The sequence below is a fragment of the Mytilus galloprovincialis genome, chromosome 7 (genome assembly GCF_965363235.1).
Source record: "Mytilus galloprovincialis chromosome 7, xbMytGall1.hap1.1, whole genome shotgun sequence".
Classification (NCBI taxonomy): Eukaryota; Metazoa; Mollusca; class Bivalvia; order Mytilida; family Mytilidae; genus Mytilus; species Mytilus galloprovincialis.
The window spans coordinates 4,110,657-4,131,590 of NC_134844.1; the positions used below are offsets into that span (position 1 = coordinate 4,110,657).

Below are 20,934 nucleotides of genomic sequence, written 5' to 3' on the forward strand. Positions count from 1 at the left end.
ACCTTCTGCCATTGGCACAAATAACACTAGCTAGCTGAAGAGTCTTTTCAAGTTCCATAACTCTTTGTAATTCCCTAGCATAAGCAGGGTGGTTCTGTAGGACAAGGTCTGAAACTTTCTTTGACACCTAAAAGAAAAAATCCAAATGATGCACTCTTATATTATCTAAGAGGAAATCCTTCTGTTACTGTAAGCATTACTAAACTCTAAATAAGATGTTACATTGTATATATGTAGGACTCAAATCTATGGCAGATTCTTAATCTATATCAAATGTGATGCTACAAACACCAAACAACTCAAATCTATGTTATATTTTTGTTTTCTTCAAATCTACGGTAGATCTTAAATTGTGTCACAATGGAATAACGCAATATTACATGGTAGCTGCCACAAACGATTGAGAAGCACATAGATTTGAACACGATTCCAGATGAAGGTATAATCCGGGACAATTTGCGGATGGTTTAAAGGAAGATGTAACCTATAATTCGGAAGATGGGCAAAATGTGCTGTATTGGCTGAAACCCGTGATGAACAAGCTAGGCCACCACTTGTTTCAGTACCAGATTATCAAAAAAGGAGTTATAGTAAATATTTAACCATCTACAGCTGGCAAAGTTTATTAAGTGAAAGATAAAATTAACGGATATCTATTTGATTTAAATTGTCAACAAATAAAAAAGATGTATTAACAATGAAATAAATATTATTTGAAAATTCAAACTGTTTATCTTTATGTTTTTTAACTTTTTTTTGTTAAGGGACTTACTAGTTGGTCTTAGGAATGGGTTAAATATAGGTACCATGATAATATATATATATATATTTTAATTTTTACGGGGCACAACATTTCAAGACTGGAGTCTGTATTGAGGATTTCATCATTTACAAAAAATTTTGGTTACCATCACGATTTGGTTACCATTATTTAACAAATGTTTATAGACATGTTGTACATTTCCACTGGTTTCAGACAAGTTATTGATCATATATGTACTGCATTGTTTTCCATTTGCTCAAAAATTTGTCATAGATTTGGAAACAACAAAAATCTGCAATAGATTAGGAAATTACAAAACTTGCAATACATTTGGGATGGCATGACGTCACATTTGCCATAGATTATGAATCTGCCATAGATTTGGAACCCACCATAGATTTGAGTCCTTCATATATTTTTAAGATTTAATGTTTTAACATGTCAAGGAAAATTTTAAAATATGAAAAACTTGAACAAAAATCTCAAATACTTTACATATCCCATTTAATTGATATTGAATAATCTTACACATATACTCCACCCCTTCAAAATGAATAGTATCCCATTCAAAATAATCATCTCCCCTTAAGGTCACAATATCTTCCGTACAATTCTTTTTTCACATCCAGTAAATACTCTAGTTTTATTCAAATGTAAAATCTTAACTAAATTGCAGCACATACTGCAGGAGTGCTCACTAACATTACTGCAAACTATTTTATCAATTTAGTAACTAACAAGGGGAGATAATATACAAGGGGAGACCATATACATTTTAATGAGTTTACATACCACATTGAGCTGTTTTCTAAGTCTGTTTCTGTCTGCATCTATATCTTGTAAATCTAATACTTCTGGAAGTTTCTAAATAGAAAAAAAACCCACACATTTCTTTTACTTGACCTGTGGTATTTGACATATTTCTATCATATAACGGTCTCTTTGACCTTGGAGCCTATGGTATAGTTCATTCAATCATAACGCATGTTATTGATAAAATAACTTTTAAAAAACACTACTTTAGTCAAAACATGTGGCCTGCAGAAAATGCTTGGCATATTATTTAAACACTTGTCTATTGTTGAAGTTTGTTTGTTTATTGTTTTGATGTTGTAAATTCAGAAATTATTGCAAGGTTTTTTTTAACGTGAAAATTGTGAACTCCCATTCTAATATCTGATCCCTTTATTTTGAAGCAGGTATTCCTGAAATTGCAATAATAAATCTGTAATTTTTTTTCCATTTTAAAAAAAAAAAAAACCAATAATAAATGCATGTAATTAGGTTATCACTATGCATATCCCAGATCTATTTTTTTTTTTATCTTACTACATGTAGTTTTGTGTTTTTATCTTACCTCTAGCTCATATAAGCTAGTATCTGTATGACTGTAGTATATATTTTCTATGCCTTCTAAAACTTCTTGCTCTTCATGAGGATTAGCAAGTACAGTGTGCTGTAATAAAATAAAACTGACAATAAATTCAAATTCAAATGATTTATTTCTTACTAATCACAGGGCCCTTTTGAGCATTACAAAATTAAAACATATGAAGACTTTAGTGCATTACTGAATTGATAAGAATGGACTTGAGTATTCCAAACAGTATGGACAAACAAACAAACAAACAAACAAACAAACAAACAAACAAATAATTTATTAAGAGTCTGATGGAATTGGTTCAATAAATGTGTTTACTGTTTACTGTTAATTACTATCAAGTAAGTCCTGTCATAAACCTATTCCATCAACAAATGGAAATTTAAATTATAGATCATGAGATTGTTACCACAGGCATACTATATAAACTCTACTATTCACCAAAGCCAACAAGTAAAATAGGTTTACACATACAGTTTAATAGACAAGTATTGATTTGGGGAAAAGTTAAGAGAATGTTTTACTTTTCATTAAACATAACATACTGATTTGGGTTAGAGTAACCATCCCTAAATACTTAAACAACTTACCTTGTATTTAGTAACTGCTGGGTTAGAGTAACCATCCCTAAATACTTAAACAACTTACCTTGTATTTAGTAACCATCCCTAAATACTTAAACAACTTACCTTGTATTTAGTAACTGCTGGGTTAGAGTAACCATCCCTAAATACTTAAACAACTTACCTTGTATTTATACTTAAACAACTTACCTTGTATTTAGTAACCATCCCTAAATACTTAAACAACTTACCTTGTATTTAGTAACTGCTGGGTTAGAGTAACCATCCCTAAATACTTAAACAACTTACCTTGTATTTATACTTAAACAACTTACCTTGTATTTAGTAACCATCCCTAAATACTTAAACAACTTACCTTGTATTTAGTAACCATCCCTAAATACTTAAACAACTTACCTTGTATTTAGTAACCATCCCTAAATACTTAAACAACTTACCTTGTATTTAGTAACCATCCCTAAATACTTAAACAACTTACCTTGTATTTAGTAACCATCCCTAAATACTTAAACAACTTACCTTGTATTTAGTAACCATCCCTAAATACTTAAACAACTTACCTTGTATTTAGTAACTGCCGGCAAATCTCCAGGGAAAGAATCACGATCTATTTGTTCTTCAACTGGAGATGTAAATGAATCCTGAAACAAATAAATCTATCAGGAAAAAGTCTACAATTGTCAAGGAATTTGTATGTAGTGCCATGTGATCCTTGTATGATAAATAGGCAAATAAGTAAAGATAATTATACTTTTAGCTGATACAATTAGTCATCAGAATTTAAAATCAAAGCGCGAAAGCGCTGTAAAGGCAGTTAATTACAGGTTGTGTGTATTTCTAGTCCAGTTATATCATTATCTTCCATAGAACAGAGGTGGTTTGTAGTATTTAAGATTTAGAGTTCTCTTGTACCTAGTTCACCTATATCTATAGTCTACTGTTTACAGTATATTTTCTGTACCTCGCCATGAAATGCATTTTTAAGACATAAGAACTTTTCCTTTTTAATGTAAATAAAACTATTTTTAATTATTGATTATATACACATATTCAATTACTCCTATCCTATGAAAAATAATTCACAAAGATTCACTAGTCTCCGTTCTGTGTGTATTGCTAGAACATCAAGTAACATAATGGTTAATGTACATAGTAACATGGCAACTCTTTTGAAGACAGAACTTTTTTAAAATTCTCCCTCCAAGCAAAATTATTTTTCAGTATAAACATGATAAAGTTATCTACCTGTATTAATGACCTAGAGACTCTCAAGAGCCTGTGTCGCTCACCTTGGACGGTCTATGTGCATATTAAACAACGGACACATATAAAATGACAAAATTGTGTTTTTGATGATGGGGATGTGTTTGTAGATCTTTCTTTACTGAACATTCTTGGTGCTACAATTATCTCTATCTATAATAAACATGGCCCAGTATTGAGTTGAAAATATTTTTTAAATATTAACAAAAAATACAAAAATTTATGAAAATTGTTAAAAATTGACTATAAAGGGCAATAACTTTTTAAGGGGTCAACTTAAGATTTTGGTCATATTGACTTATTTGTAGATCTTACTTTGCAGAACATTATTGCTGTTTACAGTTTATCTCTATCTATAATAATATTTAAGATAACCAATCTCTGCAAAATTTCCTTCAAATTACTAATTTGGGGGCAGCAATCCATCAACGGGTTGTCAGATTTGTCTGAAAATTCCTGGGCAGATAGATCTTCACTGAAGAGACAATTTCACCCTATGTCAGATTTGCTCTAAATGCTTTGGTTTCAGAGTTATAAGCCAAAATCTACATTTTACCTGTATGTTCTATTTTTGGCCATAGTGGCCATCTCGGTTGGTTGACCGGGTCTAACCACACATTTTTTAAATTAGATACCGCAATGATGATTTTGGCTAAGTTTGGTTAAATTTGGCACAGTAGTTTCAGAGAAGATTTTTTGTAAAAGTTTATGGACGACGAAACCAAGTGATGAGTCAGGTCAGGTGAGCTAAAAAGGAGTTTTTAATCAAGGTAACTATGACATCTGGTGGCCATAAAAGCTGTCTCATTAGCATTTTAACCACTTCCCATATTTGCTTTTAAGACAATAGAAGAAAATTATTCAATGCAAAAACAAAACTTACTTGTAAATATGAAATTCTCTTTACAGTATGAGTTTTTCTCATTGTTGGAGATTGTACAGTAGTACAGTCCTGTAACTGCTTATACCCTTTTCTTATCCCCTTTAGTTTGATAAACTCACAGAATATCATATATTTACATTGTGCCACATCTCCTTATTTTTATATGCATTACAATAACATGAACAATTGTAATTCAAATCTATATATCAAAGCAAAATGAATTTCACTACTTTCATTCATGCATCCTTTGGAAAAATATAAGTTCTAAAATGACACAATATATGTTTATTTATATAAAAATAATATTTAGTTTTCGACTCTTAACAGGTATAAACAAGAATGTGTCCCCAGTACACGAATGCCCCACTCGCACTATCATTTTCCATGTTCAGTGGACTGTGACATTGGGGTAAAAACTCTAATTTGGCATTAAAATTAAAAAGATCATATCATAGGGAACATGTGTACCAAGTTTGAAGTCGATTGGACTTCAACTTCATCAAAAACTACCTTGACAAAAAACTTTAACCTGAAGAGGGACAGACGGACGGACGAACGGACGAACGTACGAACAGACGAACGGACGCACAGACCAGAAAACATAATGCCCCCCTACTATCGTAGGTGGGGCATAAAAATGCACAGCTGTGTCATGATTTGTGAAATCTGTGCTGAAAACATAGGCATTTATGGTGTTTGAGTAATTCCATCTGTGAAGCTCAACATTAGCTCGTCAGTTGGTGGTGGACAGTTATAAATCTTTCCTGCAGGATGAATGTACATCTGTTCAGGAAAACCAATTTCACAAATCAAAACTTTCCTCTAGATTTCTCCTACAATATTCATCCAGTTTAGTTATTTTGGTTTAACGGGACACCGTCCTGATTTTTAATTTTGTAAACCATTCAGTCTCTTGCTTACAAATGGTGCATGAAAATAGGATGGGAATGCATGGCAGTAGACAAGTCTCTATAACTGTATAAAGTGGGTATGTGCCCTGAAAAAAGTTTTATAACATTAGCTTTTTTGAAACTTGTGAAAGACTTGTGCAACACACATACCTAAATAACTATAACATAGGTGGAGAGCATCATTCATGTCAATGTTTTGTTCCTGTTTACATTGTCATTGATATTTTTCAAGAAAGCCCGAGGCATAGCTCATGAATTCTTGTCATTACAACCGAAATTTACATAATTACTGCTAAAATAATTATCAGTATAATAAATCTCTTGCAGAAAAACCATACAATTGTAGTATTAACCAAAAAATGTCAAACAGATGATATTGAATCGTAATCCCAAAAGTTATGACGTCTTGAATTCACCCCCCTTTTTATTCTAAAACGATAATTGCGGTTGCAAACAGACTTTGGTTTACTTGCATGGCGATTATATAAATAACAGTATATATTTCTTAAAGAAAATAAAGTTTTACCATGAATAGTTTCCTGAACGTAGTCGTTTTCAGTAAAATGTGCCTTGCAAACAACAGCTGATTGATATGGGTTCTACGATTGCATCGCACATGACAATCTACGTTTGAGCCATGGCGTTGATCCAACTTTTCCTTCTTATTAAGTCATTTAGAAATGCAAGTCCTCCTCTTAAATGACACTCAGGTACACACCAACAAGGACTAGGCATCGTTAATTGTGTGATTGTTTTGCAGTGCAAAAACGGAAGTTAAGGACGGAACTGACTGGTCTCACTAATAAGAGACAAGAAGAATTTTAGAGACAAACAGCGACAAGAAGTTTAATTTAGTGACGAAGCGACAATAACTAACAAGGGACAAGCGAATCGTAATTCTCTCACGAGGCTATTCTCATTTGATGTGATAGGGTGACGCTACACCTATCAAATATGTCCCTATGAAAAAGAAGAATTTCACTGTTAGAAAGGAAATGATATTGCATGGTTTTGATTCAATAAATTCTTTAAAAGGAAATTGAAATTTTTTTGTTTTGATGGCCAATTTTTAGCGTGTGCATAAAATATATTTTTTTAATATCTAATAAAAACTAATCCCTTTCTTCTTAATAAAAACATATTTTTATCTATCAATGTACAGTAATATAAAAAATGTTTTATAACCGCCCCTATAATAAAAAATAATGCATGTTTTTTTTAATATCTATGGGGAATAAGTTGTTGCAATGACATTTATTTTATTTATGTATAGTCGCTATATAGTCTTCTTGACGCTTCTTCTCGCTAAATTAATTATATTGTCGCTTCTTATCGCTATTTTAATTTTATTGTCGCTTCTTATCACTTTTTGACGCTTCTTGTCTTTAATTAGTGGAACCCTATTCAGGAACGATAATTTCATATTTTACATAACTGAGACCGAAATAACTATAACGTCATACGGCTTCACGTACAGAAATACTTTAAATTGTATATTATGCAATATAATTCACGGTCAGTCGACTTTTAATTATAATATCATGTTATATCAACGAGTGAAATGATTTTAAAATATCTTTAGATCGCAAATAGTACTCGAAATTGAACGGACCTCTTTCCACACGGAATTCGAATAATGATAGTTTGTAATCAGATTGACTGCTTATAATGCAAAAGACACATTAATAAACAGATTTTTAAAATGAACAATACACACTGATCGTTTCTTTATTTCCCAATGTAAATGAAAGGAACAAAAACCAATACATACCACAAAAAGTAGAGGAGAAATTTAAACATTTCCGGATCTATTTCTTGCAAAATGACCCCCAGCAAAGATTTGCGTAAGGAAAGATGAACCTCATGACTTGAAAGTCAGGCCTTAAAGCACTGCCTTTAAAAAACAATGTACACCAGTCCAATTACCAATTGTTGACTTCTATATTTTTATTTATAACAATGTGTAATGTCTTCATTTCATGAAATAAAAAAAAATCAGACAGAGTAGCATCACTTCCATGTCATGATTCTCAATGTTCGAAGGCTAATTTAAGGGCATATGATCATGATGATACAGTTTTGATCCCAAAGTGTTTTTCGCAAAATATTTACATGCTAGCTTTTATGACATATTTTTTTATCTTTTCAGTATTGAGTTTCATCTCATAAAGAGCAATCATTTCTGACATAAGCAGTCAAATCGCCCCACTGGAAAAAGCCTCACACCAAATCGCCCCACTTTTTCACCAACTTGCCCATGTTGCCCCACTTTTAAAAAAAATGCCTAATTTGTGAAAAGGGTTAAATCCCGTTAATGTTTCCCCTGTCAACTCGTCCCACTTATTGATTAAAGGTAAAATCTACTTCAATATATATAGTTTTCAATATTACCAACTCACCCCACTTAAACAATGTTAAATGAAAACTCATCTACACTGTCACAGAATACCCCAAAAAATTGAAATTTGTTAAACCATTATTTTTAAAACTAAACATGCTAAATGATGTTTAACATTCTTAGAATATAATTGCAAATACATTTTCGTATAATAATGGGAAAATAAATTTATACTTGTACATGCTGTAAGCTTAGTTATTTGTAATTGTATAACAATTAAGAATTGAATGCTTCTTTTTGTAAATTTATTGGGGTGTAAAAGCGTTGACCGAAGTACTAATGTGCACACGGTCAACGCTTTTTCAACCCTATAAAGTTACTTCTAATTACATTTTTTAGCTATGATCTTGAAAACACGAATTTTATATATTTTTTTAATTTAATTCACCTGTGCACTTTATTGTTGGACCACGTGTTATCATGAATGAAAAGTTGTATTGAGCAATGCAACTGCTTACGGAATAACATGTGATGTGCAGTTAGCCAATCAGAATAAAGTATTATAATGAAACATACATCTAATGTAATTATTTGAAAATAAACCTGTTAATTGAATCATAATCATATAATTGAAGGGTTTCAATTAACAGCAATTTGATTTCTTGGACTTCACTAAGGTTTTCATGGGTATTGAAGTGGGGCAGGGACATAGATATACAATGGAATGCATCTTTTTCATAAGTGGGTCGAGTTGACACTAATAAAATCATTGTGGTTTATCTATTTGTCAAGAGTGGGTCAGTTTGGCGGACCTTGTGTCAGCGGGATTTTAACCCTTTTCATAAGTGGGTATCCAACTTATTTGTAATGAGAGTTTAGCCTTTTTCATAAGTGGGCTGAGTTGGTAACCAAGAGTGGGGCGAGTTTGTGAAAAAGTGCGGCTATTAGGTGTGGGGCGATTTGCCAGTGGGGCGATTTGTTATGGATTCATTTCTGACCATAACCCTACATGTAACTCAAACCAGAGACATATATTGTATTGTATGCCTCTGCTAAAACCAAAACCAATAATTTTACAGGCTTGACTAAAAGGCCCATAGGCATAGATGAGGGCTAGAAGGACTATTGATCTGTGCAAAACGAGAATGACACACAATGTACCTGTTTTCCAATCAGAGATTTAAACTTCTTCTTGATGTCTAAACCTAATCCAGACATTATGAAGGCTTTCTTTAAATGATATCTAAAATTTTGTAAATAAACATTTTGATGTCATCCAACCGGAAATGAAGAAGGGGCGTAACCGAATATCCATGAAGAGTTTTCTCCCTTTTGTTTATATTAGTACCGGGAAAATGCAAGCTCAACAAAATATATTATTCTGAACGCTAAGAAATATTTAAACGAAATCCAGATGGACATAAGCGACAGCGAGGATAAAAATGTCACAGAGAAATATATTAAATCTAATAAAGATTTGAATGCGATAGGATGGGCAGGTAAGATACAAGACGTTTCGCCCTGGTCTGGAGACAGTTCGTCATTTGTTGATTTGGACTTGGTCGTTTCGGCCGTGTACCACTTTTTAATTCAGGTCAAATATTTCTTGCTTAACACTTATAGGGCTCTTCACGGTTAGTTCGGCCATTTTGGATAGGGGGCAGATTTTTTTGAAAGAGGTGGAAATAGTATGAAAGTATGGGTATTCTAGTCCGAGATTACTCTGACGTCCAACGGCTGTTTTGCCAGACAAGCTGGGGCCGTGGGAGCCGTTGGACCTCAGAGTAATCTCGGACTAGGGAATCCCGATGCATATTTCTAAGCAACTGCTCTGTTTTAATGTTGTGTTCCCATATTTTTCACACCATTTTTACCGACATTATGAAAATCTGCCCCTATCCAATATGGCAGAAGTAACCGTGAAGAGCCCTATTGACTTATTGAAGTCATAAATTATTTGTCTTAAATAAAAGGGAGACAAATTTTGAAACCTACAAGTTTAATGAATTTACAATACAATACAATATTTTTATTTTCCAAATTAAAGGGCCCATTAAGAACATAACATTAATTACAACATGACATAAACATTACAGAGAGATTAAAGAAACATAAAATAATAAAATAATAATTCAAATGCATGAGGAAAGAATCAGTGGTCAAGGGGAGATAATTTTGATATGTTTTAGAGTATTTAAGTTAACTAATTTTCTGATTTTCTAAGTTGCAGGCCTTTATTGAGGTATGCACATAAAATTGATAAAAATCTGCTATCTTTATTAATCATGATCCATGAAAAAAGATCTTTTCTGTTTGAATTATCTAAACTGGGGTATTTTTTGATATAATAAGTCACATCTCTTGTGAAGTTATTGTAAAGAGGGCATTCCAGAAGAAAGGGCATTTCATTTTCAATACAATTTGAATTACAATATAAACATATCCTCTCATGTCGAGGTAATATTTCATATTTACCACATACATTGGTAATTCGTTCATGTCTGCCAGTTTCTATTCTTAAACAGTGATTGCTGAGTCTGTATTTTGTTAACAAATGTTTTTGTGGGTGTTTTAAATCTAAATAATTTTCGTAGTCAAATGACCTTTTGAATGAAAAATAAGTGTCCAATATTTGCCTTGATTCTGTAAAATAAAAATCTCGCATTTTCTCCCAATCATTTTGAAAATTTAATTTGAGCTGTTTTTAAGTAAACTTTTAAATTTATTTTTGCCTAAATTTTTACATATATTTAGGTCAATACCCAATTTTTCACTGTAGAAAATGATATGAGAGAGCCAAGAATTATTAGAGCTAGTTTGAGCTTTACTCCCAATCATTTTTAACTCAGCATAAGCACTTTTCAATAAATCAGATGGAGAATTCTCTAGTCTATGCCAATACATAAACATATGTGTTAGCAAATTTATGTAAATGGATATCTACCCAATTCAGACAGGACTGCTACATTTGTGCACATCTTTGTAACACCAATAATATACTTACAAAATTTTAAATTTAGCTTCTCAAACTCCCAACATGCCCAATCTTTAAATATGTCATAAAGGGATAAAATTTTTCTTTTAGGAGTAATGTTAATAACACCCCAATTTTCACAACCATAAGTTACAATTGGCTGTATACAGTGATCAAATAAATGCAAAAGAGTTTTAATAGGAGGATTTGATGATTTCAAATCTTTATAAAGTTTAAAACTGGCCTTTTGACCTTTTTGGAATAACTGTTTTCTGGCTTCATTAAAGTTTCCAGTATTTTGGATGACTATGCCAAGATATTTGTATTTTTTAACACATTCAATAGAATTATTTCCTACATTAAAATCTTCATTAAGAAGTCTACCACTCCTATTGAATATAATGATCTTGGTTTTCTTCACATTTATTTCCATACACAAATCTTTGCAGAATGTGCACAAAGTATCAAGTCTCTTCTGAAGCCCTTCTTTTGAGTCAGATATTAATACAAGATCATCAGCATAAAGTAGACATGGTATCTTTTCATTATTTAAATTGACATCATCATAATTTTTTGATAATATATCTGGCAAATCATTAATAAACAGTTTAAACAATGTGGGACTCAAAATGTCACCTTGTCGTACACCAACATTATATCTAAAAAAATCAGTTATTTTGTCTTCTACTTTAACACACACTTTGTCATTACTATACATAGATTTCAGTATGTTATAAAAAAATACCATTATTTGTATGTTGTAATAATTTGTATAATATACCAATATGAATAACCTTGTCAAAGGCCTTGCGAAAATCTACAAAGCATATATATAATTTACCTTTGCCTCTTTTAACATATTTTTCTATGAGACATTTTAGTACAAAAATGTGACCCGAAGTGCGAGCTTTCTTAGAAAAACCAATTTGAGTTTCATTTATGATATTATTATCAGATAAAAATTTACCAAGTCTGTTATACAGAATGGTATTGAAAAGTTTGCCAAGACTATTATTGATGGCAATACCTCTGTAATTTTCAGAGTTCTGTGGGTTATCAGAGTTGAATATAGGAGTAATGTAGCTCTCAGACCATTTACTTGGATAAATGCCAGATAGAAGAATGGCATTAAAAAGTTTTAGTAAACAATCTTGCATATATAACTCTGTGAAACTTTTAACATTTCATTAGTAATAGTGTCTAGACCTGGACTTTTCCCAGATTTTAATTGCCTCAGGGCTTTTTGGAGTTCACCAGGGGTAATTTTAAAGTCAATCTCACTGAAACCAAAGTTTTTATTTTCTAATAGTTCAAGTTTACTCTTTATCTCTTTTATCTTAGACTTTATATGTTCATTTTCAGGAATTGATGATAAGTCAGAGAAATATTTGTACCAAATGTCACCATCTATGTTGTTTTTAGTTTCTGAATTATTTTCATGGCGGAGTTCATTGACAAGGTTCCAATAATCTTTTGGATTTTCTGATTCTAGATTGCTTAAACGGTCCAAAATATTTTCTCTAAATTCTCTTTTCTTTTTCCTCCTTAGTTTGGCAAATTGTTTATTAAGTTTAAAAAAAGAGCCACGCACTATCGGATCTTTCGGAAATTTTGATATTAATACAGCTTTATCATTAACATGTTTTTTCATACTTTTTAAATCTTGGTCAAACCATTTTTTATGATTACATGTTTTTACCCTTTTCTTCTTCTTTTTTAGTGATACCTTGCATACTTTTTCATATATTGAATGAATACTATATGTGGCATCATTCACATTCTTTTCGTCTAAGATAATTTCGTTATTCAAAAAATATTTCAGCTCATTTTGAATGACAGGATGTGTAAATGATTCCTGGAAATTTTGGATACTTTCTGTGTCCCATTTATACCTCAAAGGAAAGTCTTTCATATGACTTTTATTTTTTTCCAATTGGAAAGATGCTAAAATCTTAAAAGTGATTTTGCAATGGCAATCTGAGAAATTTGCCTTAAAATCAGATACATTAAAATATAAAATTTGCTGAAGAAGGCTTTGAGAACCTAAAGCATAATCAACTACACTGCATCCGTTGGGTTTGAAACATGTAAATTTACCAGTGCTATCACCACACATATGCCCATTCAAAATACGTAACTGATTACCTATACAAAAGTTTAGCAAGTTTTTCCCTCTGGAATCAGTTATTAAATCTTTACTGAACCTTTCCTCTGTAAAACAGTCTACATCATAATTTTCATCAAATAAAGGAACATGGGAGGTGCTGTCACCATTAATATAGTCTTTTTCTGACCCAGTTCTGGCATTAATTCAGACCTTTATGAGTAAAAAGCAAATTTAGACTTTAATAAAAATAAAAGACCACTTTCGAGTTTGTCCGTCACTGGAAAACAATCGTCAATTATGCGCATCTTTATGATGTCATTTACCAGATAGAGGGGATTACCTGTATCCCTGCACTATAAACGTTCATCAAGAGTCTGGGTGATTATCACTGTGCAGGATGAACTAGAAATAATATTTGTCTTGTAGGTACTTAACACAGGCACTCGTCTCTGAAAAAAAATCCTATTTTGTGAGACGAGTGTCTGTGGCACTTAATCACAATTCCCTAATGACAGCAGTCCTGAATGATAATTATGAGAACAGAACTTAATTTGCCGAATAATTCGTGCAATATAGTTTTATAGTTTTCCAACCACTCGCTCAACATTGAAATGGAAGTGACAACATGTTACCCCCTAAACGCACAAATGATGTTCACTAAAACCAAAGGTTTTTGACAGAAATGCATTGAACTTGAATTTTGAAAGTTGTCTATTTATGTCTGAACTCTGCATGTACAGCAATAAGCAAATTCAAGTTATAAACGGCTCTTACATGATGAATATAAAACAATCAAATGAGAAAACTATATATATATATATATATATATATATATATGAGATTTATTTACCAAAAAATAAAGAATTTACTGAAAGCAATAGCTGCTAAAATCATGTATCAAAGACTCAAATATCAACCAGTACAAGTGTAAAGACGCAATAAACTATATGCTACTATTAATTTGCAGATAGTATTCCTCTGAGAATTTACCAGTTATCCGGAGTGAACTGGTTGATTGACTGTTATAAAAAGGAACATGGAGCCATCCTAGGAGATGAAATGGGTCTTGGTAAAACTTGTCAGGTATTGCAAACACATAAGATCTGATAAATTTATTTATGGTAATTTTAACTAAATCTATTTTAAATGCAAGACATATGGTTATAGTAATTACAAAATATTTAAGAAATAAATTGAAATACAATAAAAGCATATGCTGGTAATTTCAGAAGCTACAATTTAAAGCTCTATGGGACGAACATTAAATTCTAGGGTTGTGGGTTATGCATATCACGTTTATTGAGTATTTTACTAAACATGGTGTACTATTCACAGGAGATTTCTTTTCTTTTAGACCATAGCTTTTATTCTGTATAATCAGAGGTCAAAGAAGAAAGCTCAACCAAGTCTAGTTGTATGTCCACGATCTGTGTTAGAAAACTGGGAGGCAGAAATTAAGAGGTAAATTAAAAATTGAAAAATCCAGACAATAAGTCAGAGTAGATATGCATATGACACGAACCAATGAAAGTAGAAGTTGACAAGTGGTGACCTAGCTGTTATCCCCTAACATCCATCCATTTATATATATAATTATAAAATGGATGTCAGAAGATCCATATCATGCATACATGTATATGTATTGTTTACCATTTTGACTTTTGTTGTTCATGTTGTTGTTCACATGGTTCAATGATATAAGTAGGACTTTCTTCAATTACAGTAGACATACTATATAGTTGCTTAAATAGATCTATAGTCGCTTGACTGGGAACCCACCTTTTGTTTTGGCGATCTATGCTTTTGAATGATGACATATTGTTGGAATCCCCCTTTTAAAACAGCTATATCAGACCTGCTTGTCTGAACACTAGTACCAAATCTCAACAGTTGATTGATTAATATTTTCAGGCATAAAAAACTATGAATAAATACTATTTAAGGGTTATTATAAGCATCTCAGTTGTTCTATTTATATTGTAGGTTTGCACCAACTTTGAAGGTTCTATGTTATACAGGAGATAAAGAAAAAAGGAATGAGTTGGCTCAGAATATGAAGAATAAATCCCATAATATCAATATACTGGTCACAACGTATGAGGTATATATGACTGTTTAATGTGTTCAAATGGCTTACATTTATAAAGATCATGACTTATTGCCATGTATTTACCATTTTCAAACTGTACAAATCAGGACTGTACAAAGACCATACAACATTTAGAGCAACTGAAAAACAGAGTTTGGATACATGTACAAATTATGACTGGTCATTATCAAAACAAAAATGCACATGGCAGAGGGGAACACATAAAAGACAGGAGAGTTGTGACCCTCTATTTTTGGGCTAGCTTAGACAATGCCATACATAGGCTTACCTTCTGCGAAAATGTAAACAGAGTCAAAAATAAAGAAATTTAAGATATAACATACAGAAGCTATAGTAAGTTTTATGTCCCCATTTTTCTATACATTACACATGTACAAATTGATTTAATGAAAAACTAAAATTGAAAATTATCCAACAACAAAATGTATTTAACATGTTTAAACTCTTTGATATTTTATTTATACATTTTACAGTTATGTCTGAAAGACAGTGGATTTTTATCTTCTATTCCATGGACCTGTTTAGTAGTGGATGAAGCTCACAGACTAAAGAACAATGAATCACAACTTCATCTGACACTTAAAGAGGTTTGTAAATGGGTTTAAATTGGAAATTCATTTCAGGTAGACACAAAGGATAGCCTTTTTATGAATTCCTCTGCCCATATCTTAAACTTGTATATCTTGGGTTGCTTGTTGCAAAGCTGAGACATTTCCAAAAAAAATTGCTGAGTCGATAAGTATTATCTAAATACAAATAATGAAAAGTAAGACATGTTTTCGGAGGTTTTCCTCCTTTTTGTACTAAAACATGCTCTTCAACACTTGTGTTGTGCAGGGAGTAAATTTGTGGAAATTCCAATACTAAAAAGAAATTAAGCTAAATTAATGCCTTTTTGAAAAAGTAAAAGTTCAATTTGCTATCAAAAAAAGAAAAAAAAAACAAGATGCAATTATTTCACATAAAACCATTATAATAAAATAAAATGTCATGTATTTTAAGACACATTTTAATACTTGTTGGGTTTATAAATTACATGTATATTACCTTAAAACATTATGTATTTACAGTGGGACATACCACATAGTGTGCTGTTAACAGGTACACCTGTGCAGAACAACCTCCAGGAACTGTATTCACTACTCAGTTTTATAGCTCCAAGAAAATTCAGAAAATCTGGTCAAGAAAAATTTGTTAATAAATTCAGTGATATGGATAAGAGTGGTAAGTTTGGTGATACTTGTTTATAGAGTGAAAATGTTTAAGATTTATCCATTGATGAAACATGATTATCTAAATTAAAGTGAATGAATGTTAAACATGTAATTTTGAATTAGAATACCCTCTGCATTTAAGTTTATATTTACAAAATAACTTGTATGCATTTTACAAGGGTAGGTGTGTTTAAGCTGACACATACATTTCATCATACATGTAAGTCAGTCTCTAATGTACAGTCCGTACTTATTTTAAAAAATAATTACGAACCAAATTGAGATGAATTTGTGGAAAGTTTCATTGGGTTTGCAATAAATGCACAAGGGATTAGTATCAAAAAGATTTTAATATTGAAAATAGATATATGCTGTGTTGATAATTTTCTTCATGGAAAATAACTTTTTTTATATTAAATTAAACTCTGTATGGTGAACCAACGTCTGTGTGAATCAGATAGATAAAGTCCCTGAAGTGGTATGCAGGGTTGTCAAATTATGCAAATGAATGCAACATTAAAATGATACTCCAAATTGACAACAACACTTCAAATGGTTTGCAATTTTATTTGCTATGGTCTACATGTTTCGCCTGCAAGTCAGGCTTCATCAGTAATTTTTTTAATTAATTTACTTATACAGGTATGAAGGAACTTCACAGTTTGTTAAAACCTTACCTGTTAAGGAGAACAAAAGATGAAGTGTTGAAGGATCTCCCTAAAAAGTCAGAGATTGTTATGTTCCATGGGATATCGAAATTACAGAAAAAATTATACAAGGCAATACTTACCAAAGACATCAGTAAGTCATAAAAATTATACAAGGCAATACTTACCAAAGATATCAGTAAGTCTTTTATTGGCCTTTAGCAAATGTCCTTATATTGTGTTAAGGATGTATTCTTCTGAAGTTTCAGTCTCGTTGAAATCTCGTTCCAAAACGTGTATAATGGGTGGAAAATATTAATAAATTTAAAATATATTATAATCAAACCAAACTCTTGTGAAAAAATTGTGTACTTAAAAGATGTAGTTGTTGAGTGATAAAATTAGTAATAAAATTTTCTAATTTTATACCTTATCTTGTCAAGGTCATCAGCCAAAATGTTGGGAAAATGATTGAAGTCTGCAAGAAATTATTTTACCAAAAATATGTATAAGAAGTTGTGAAATATTATGCTTTACTTCTAAAAAAGTGAAAATTCAAAATTAACATAATTTTTACTTGGAGAAATCAATATTTTCCGTTGCCAGTAATTGATTAGCTACAATATGCTAACTCATAAATTTGTTAAAGTATATAAAGTCATCTTTTAAAAAAGAGAAGTATAGAAAAGTTATTTAAACCATAAGTCATTAACAAGATGTTTATCTTTCTCTATAGGTGCGTTTGAAACAGTAAATTACCGTGGAGAAATGAGTTCACCCAGTTTGATGAACATTTTAATGCAGCTAAGAAAATGTGTCAACCATCCTTATCTATTTGATGGTAAGTTTCAAATTTATGAATAAAAGGTGATGTCAGGTAGAAATTCAATGAAACAGCAACTAACTACAATAAATTTCAATGACATCATGTTTTTATTCAATATATAAACAGACAGACTGTTTTCTTCAGTTTTAAGAAGCCTCATTTAGAGCCAGCATTCAGAATGCTCCATATATATTTTTTTTATATTTTCAAGGTTTTTAATATAGCATTTACTTATTTTCATCTTAGGAGTTGAACCAGAACCTTTTATGATTGGAGACCATTTAATAGATGTGAGTGGTAAACTTGCATTGATGGATAAAATGTTGACTTATCTAAAGTCAGCTGGACATAAAGTATTACTGTTCTCACAGATGACCCACATGCTGGACATTCTACAAGATTATCTTGGTTATAGGGGTCAGTATATACATAGAACCATATACAAACATTTCAAGGTCAACGCCTAGTATATACTTGTAATGCAGTTGGAGACAAATCTCATTTCCACCTTTGTTGTCATTTCAATAAACAACGAAGAGAACTTGAAAAACAATAATAAATTTTGTCACTATTTCCTTATTTTTCAAACACAAGAATTTTTTGTTGCAACATTTGTGTGTCTGTGATTTAAAAAAAAGAAGTTGTTAGCATTGTTAAAATAGGGTCCTAATTTTTCTAAGTATTTTAATTTTGAAATTATTTTTTACCCATTGTGGTGTATTTGCATTTAAATAAATACAAAAATATGTATTTAGCAGACTGGAGCAAGGGAAGTAATTTATATTTTCTTGAAGAATGAGGTCATGGTATTTTTTGGACTACAAGAACATAATGAATTCATTTTCCTGCTACTTCTTGCTTCAATATTTGTTTTGTTGATGACATTTAAAATTTTAAGTCAAAATCTGGGATGAAGAATCCTGAGGAAATTCTAACTTCTTTTAAAATTTTATATTTCACTTATTTCGATGTAACAAAAAATCCTTTACCTGTTAATTTAAGAATTAATTTGTCCATTTCATTATGAGAATAGAGGAATAGTTTCAAAGACACTGCAATGTCAAACAAAGGTTATGTAAGAATTTATATCAACTCATTTAGATTCTTAAAGATCAATTTGAATGGTGAGGGATAGGGGAAATAAAAAAAATTGAATGTAAAACAGAGAAATAGTGAAACATCCAATAAAACAAAAAATATATCATTATTTAAAAGTAGTTTGTAGAGTTTTCCTGTATATTTTAGGTTATACATATGAAAGGTTAGATGGATCTGTGAGGGGAGAAGAAAGATTTATTGCTGTTCAAAACTTCAACAAAAATGAAGATACTTTTGTATTTCTGCTTAGTACAAGAGCAGGTAAATAGAGAAATGGAGAGTTGTCTCATTGGCACTCAAACCACATCTTCTTATATCTATAATCTTTCATTTAGCCAGTTGCAGCAAGAAAGCTTGTCACTTTGAAAAAGATATATATGCATTAATTTTCTGGATAAACAAAAAAAGAAATTTAATAAATGGTAATTTATGAAGGGTTTTGTGTTTTACAATGAAAAACTGATTGCTTTATTTTCATTCACAGAATTGAAAATGACTTTCTAGTGAATATGTATTATACATTGCAACATAATTTAAAAAAAAATGATATATTCTAATATGACGTGCTTCTTTAGCTTTGTAAAGAAACCATACTTTATTATCCAATAAAATTAATTTGCACATGCGTATATTGACTACGGCAGAAAAATGAATTTCGTCAAATTGGTATGCATTTTGATGTATTTCCTTAAATTAAAACACTTTCAAACACTAAAATGATACACATTTTGTTACTAATACTTTTACAATGGCAACAATGTGTTACAATTCGTAATTGATATATTTGACCTAGATACCACAACGTTCATGTTGGCTGTTCTAATTTCAAAACCCCTCCCTCTGAAAAACACTTTTCATCTCTCCCGTTAAAAAGGCATGTCATTGTATATAATAATTTCATTGAAACATATTTTCCAACGATAAAATATAAAATAAAGTATAGGTTATTATTACTGTTGTACTGAAATGACAAAATTGTTTCATATTTCTGATAAAATGGATTGACCCTAGCAGGGAATCGAACCCCATTCTCCTATAAAAAAAAAATAGGCGTAATTACCAATATACCACCAAGGTTTCCAATCCATTTTACAAATGCAACAAGATTGTCACCCAGTATTAATTTTAATCATCATGTAATACAGCATTTGAAATCGTCAGATCTTTGGCTTTGATCAACTTTACAAGGTGTAGCCACCGCAAGTATAAATGGATCTCTGTCAAAGGGCCCCTCCTGTCATGTCTCGAATGTCAGCACAACTTTATCAAGGAATCCTCTATCAGATATGAACATATTTACCAATGCTACAATATTAACCGGTGGAATATTTAGGATTAATTTAGTAAAAAACAGACCTACCCGATTCTCCTTGTGCGTCCACCGCCATTGACAACTGACTTGAAAATGTGTGAGTCAGAAATTGACCTCAAAGGAAAAGACTGTTGTAATATAACTTTTCTGTTATATTGTGACACAAATATTGTTATAAATTAATTTGTTAATTTCTGTTTCAATTTTGAATTTTTAGAAATACAACTTTGCGAAATTAAACTGGTTTGAACTAGTTGGATAAAAATCGACAGGAAGGTTGATGGAAGAGCCTACACAAATACGACACTTATGTACAGCGAACATAGAAATTACCGTAATTGTCCTAATCAGAATCGAAATAATTGATACCAGCTATACTTTATTGTAGTTTTAACATGGGTAGGCATTATATTCGTGTTATTTTAGCCCTCGCTATCGCTCTGGCAAAAATAATCACGAATATAATGCCTACCCATGTTAAAACTACAATAAAGTATAGCTGGCATCAATTATTTCTTAATTT

At 31.2% G+C, this 20,934-nt stretch overlaps 2 protein-coding genes and 1 long non-coding RNA gene across 10 annotated transcripts in view; 1 reads left to right on the forward strand and 2 right to left on the reverse strand.

Moving 5' to 3' along the window:
• LOC143082151 (syndetin-like) overlaps positions 1-9,441 on the reverse strand; it is a 43,786-nt gene extending 34,345 nt beyond the window's left edge. For all 6 annotated transcript variants that reach the window (XM_076257717.1, XM_076257716.1, XM_076257713.1 and 3 more), the window contains exons 1-5: positions 9,285-9,441; positions 3,289-3,369; positions 2,121-2,219; positions 1,556-1,627; positions 3-127 (exon numbers count right to left, since the gene is read on the reverse strand). In XM_076257717.1, the coding sequence (XP_076113832.1) occupies positions 3-127; positions 1,556-1,627; positions 2,121-2,219; positions 3,289-3,369; positions 9,285-9,341 (434 nt within the window). In that variant the 5' untranslated portion in view covers positions 9,342-9,441. The remainder of the gene's footprint in view (positions 1-2; positions 128-1,555; positions 1,628-2,120; positions 2,220-3,288; positions 3,370-9,284) is intronic.
• On the reverse strand, positions 5,145-7,694 carry LOC143082148 (uncharacterized). The gene is made up of 2 exons (XR_012980296.1): positions 6,312-7,694; positions 5,145-5,871 (listed from the first exon to the last, which is right to left on the reverse strand). It is a non-coding gene; the product is annotated as an uncharacterized LOC143082148 (long non-coding RNA).
• Positions 9,442-9,446: 5 nt separating the features above from the next.
• LOC143082150 (chromodomain-helicase-DNA-binding protein 1-like) overlaps positions 9,447-20,934 on the forward strand; it is a 28,660-nt gene continuing 17,172 nt past the window's right edge. For all 3 annotated transcript variants that reach the window (XM_076257708.1, XM_076257710.1, XM_076257709.1), the window contains exons 1-10: positions 9,447-9,622; positions 14,172-14,287; positions 14,559-14,665; positions 15,188-15,305; positions 15,788-15,901; positions 16,385-16,538; positions 17,171-17,329; positions 17,912-18,016; positions 18,248-18,418; positions 19,247-19,360. In XM_076257708.1, coding sequence (XP_076113823.1) covers positions 9,538-9,622; positions 14,172-14,287; positions 14,559-14,665; positions 15,188-15,305; positions 15,788-15,901; positions 16,385-16,538; positions 17,171-17,329; positions 17,912-18,016; positions 18,248-18,418; positions 19,247-19,360 — 1,243 coding nt within the window. In that variant the 5' untranslated portion in view covers positions 9,447-9,537. The remainder of the gene's footprint in view (positions 9,623-14,171; positions 14,288-14,558; positions 14,666-15,187; positions 15,306-15,787; positions 15,902-16,384; positions 16,539-17,170; positions 17,330-17,911; positions 18,017-18,247; positions 18,419-19,246; positions 19,361-20,934) is intronic.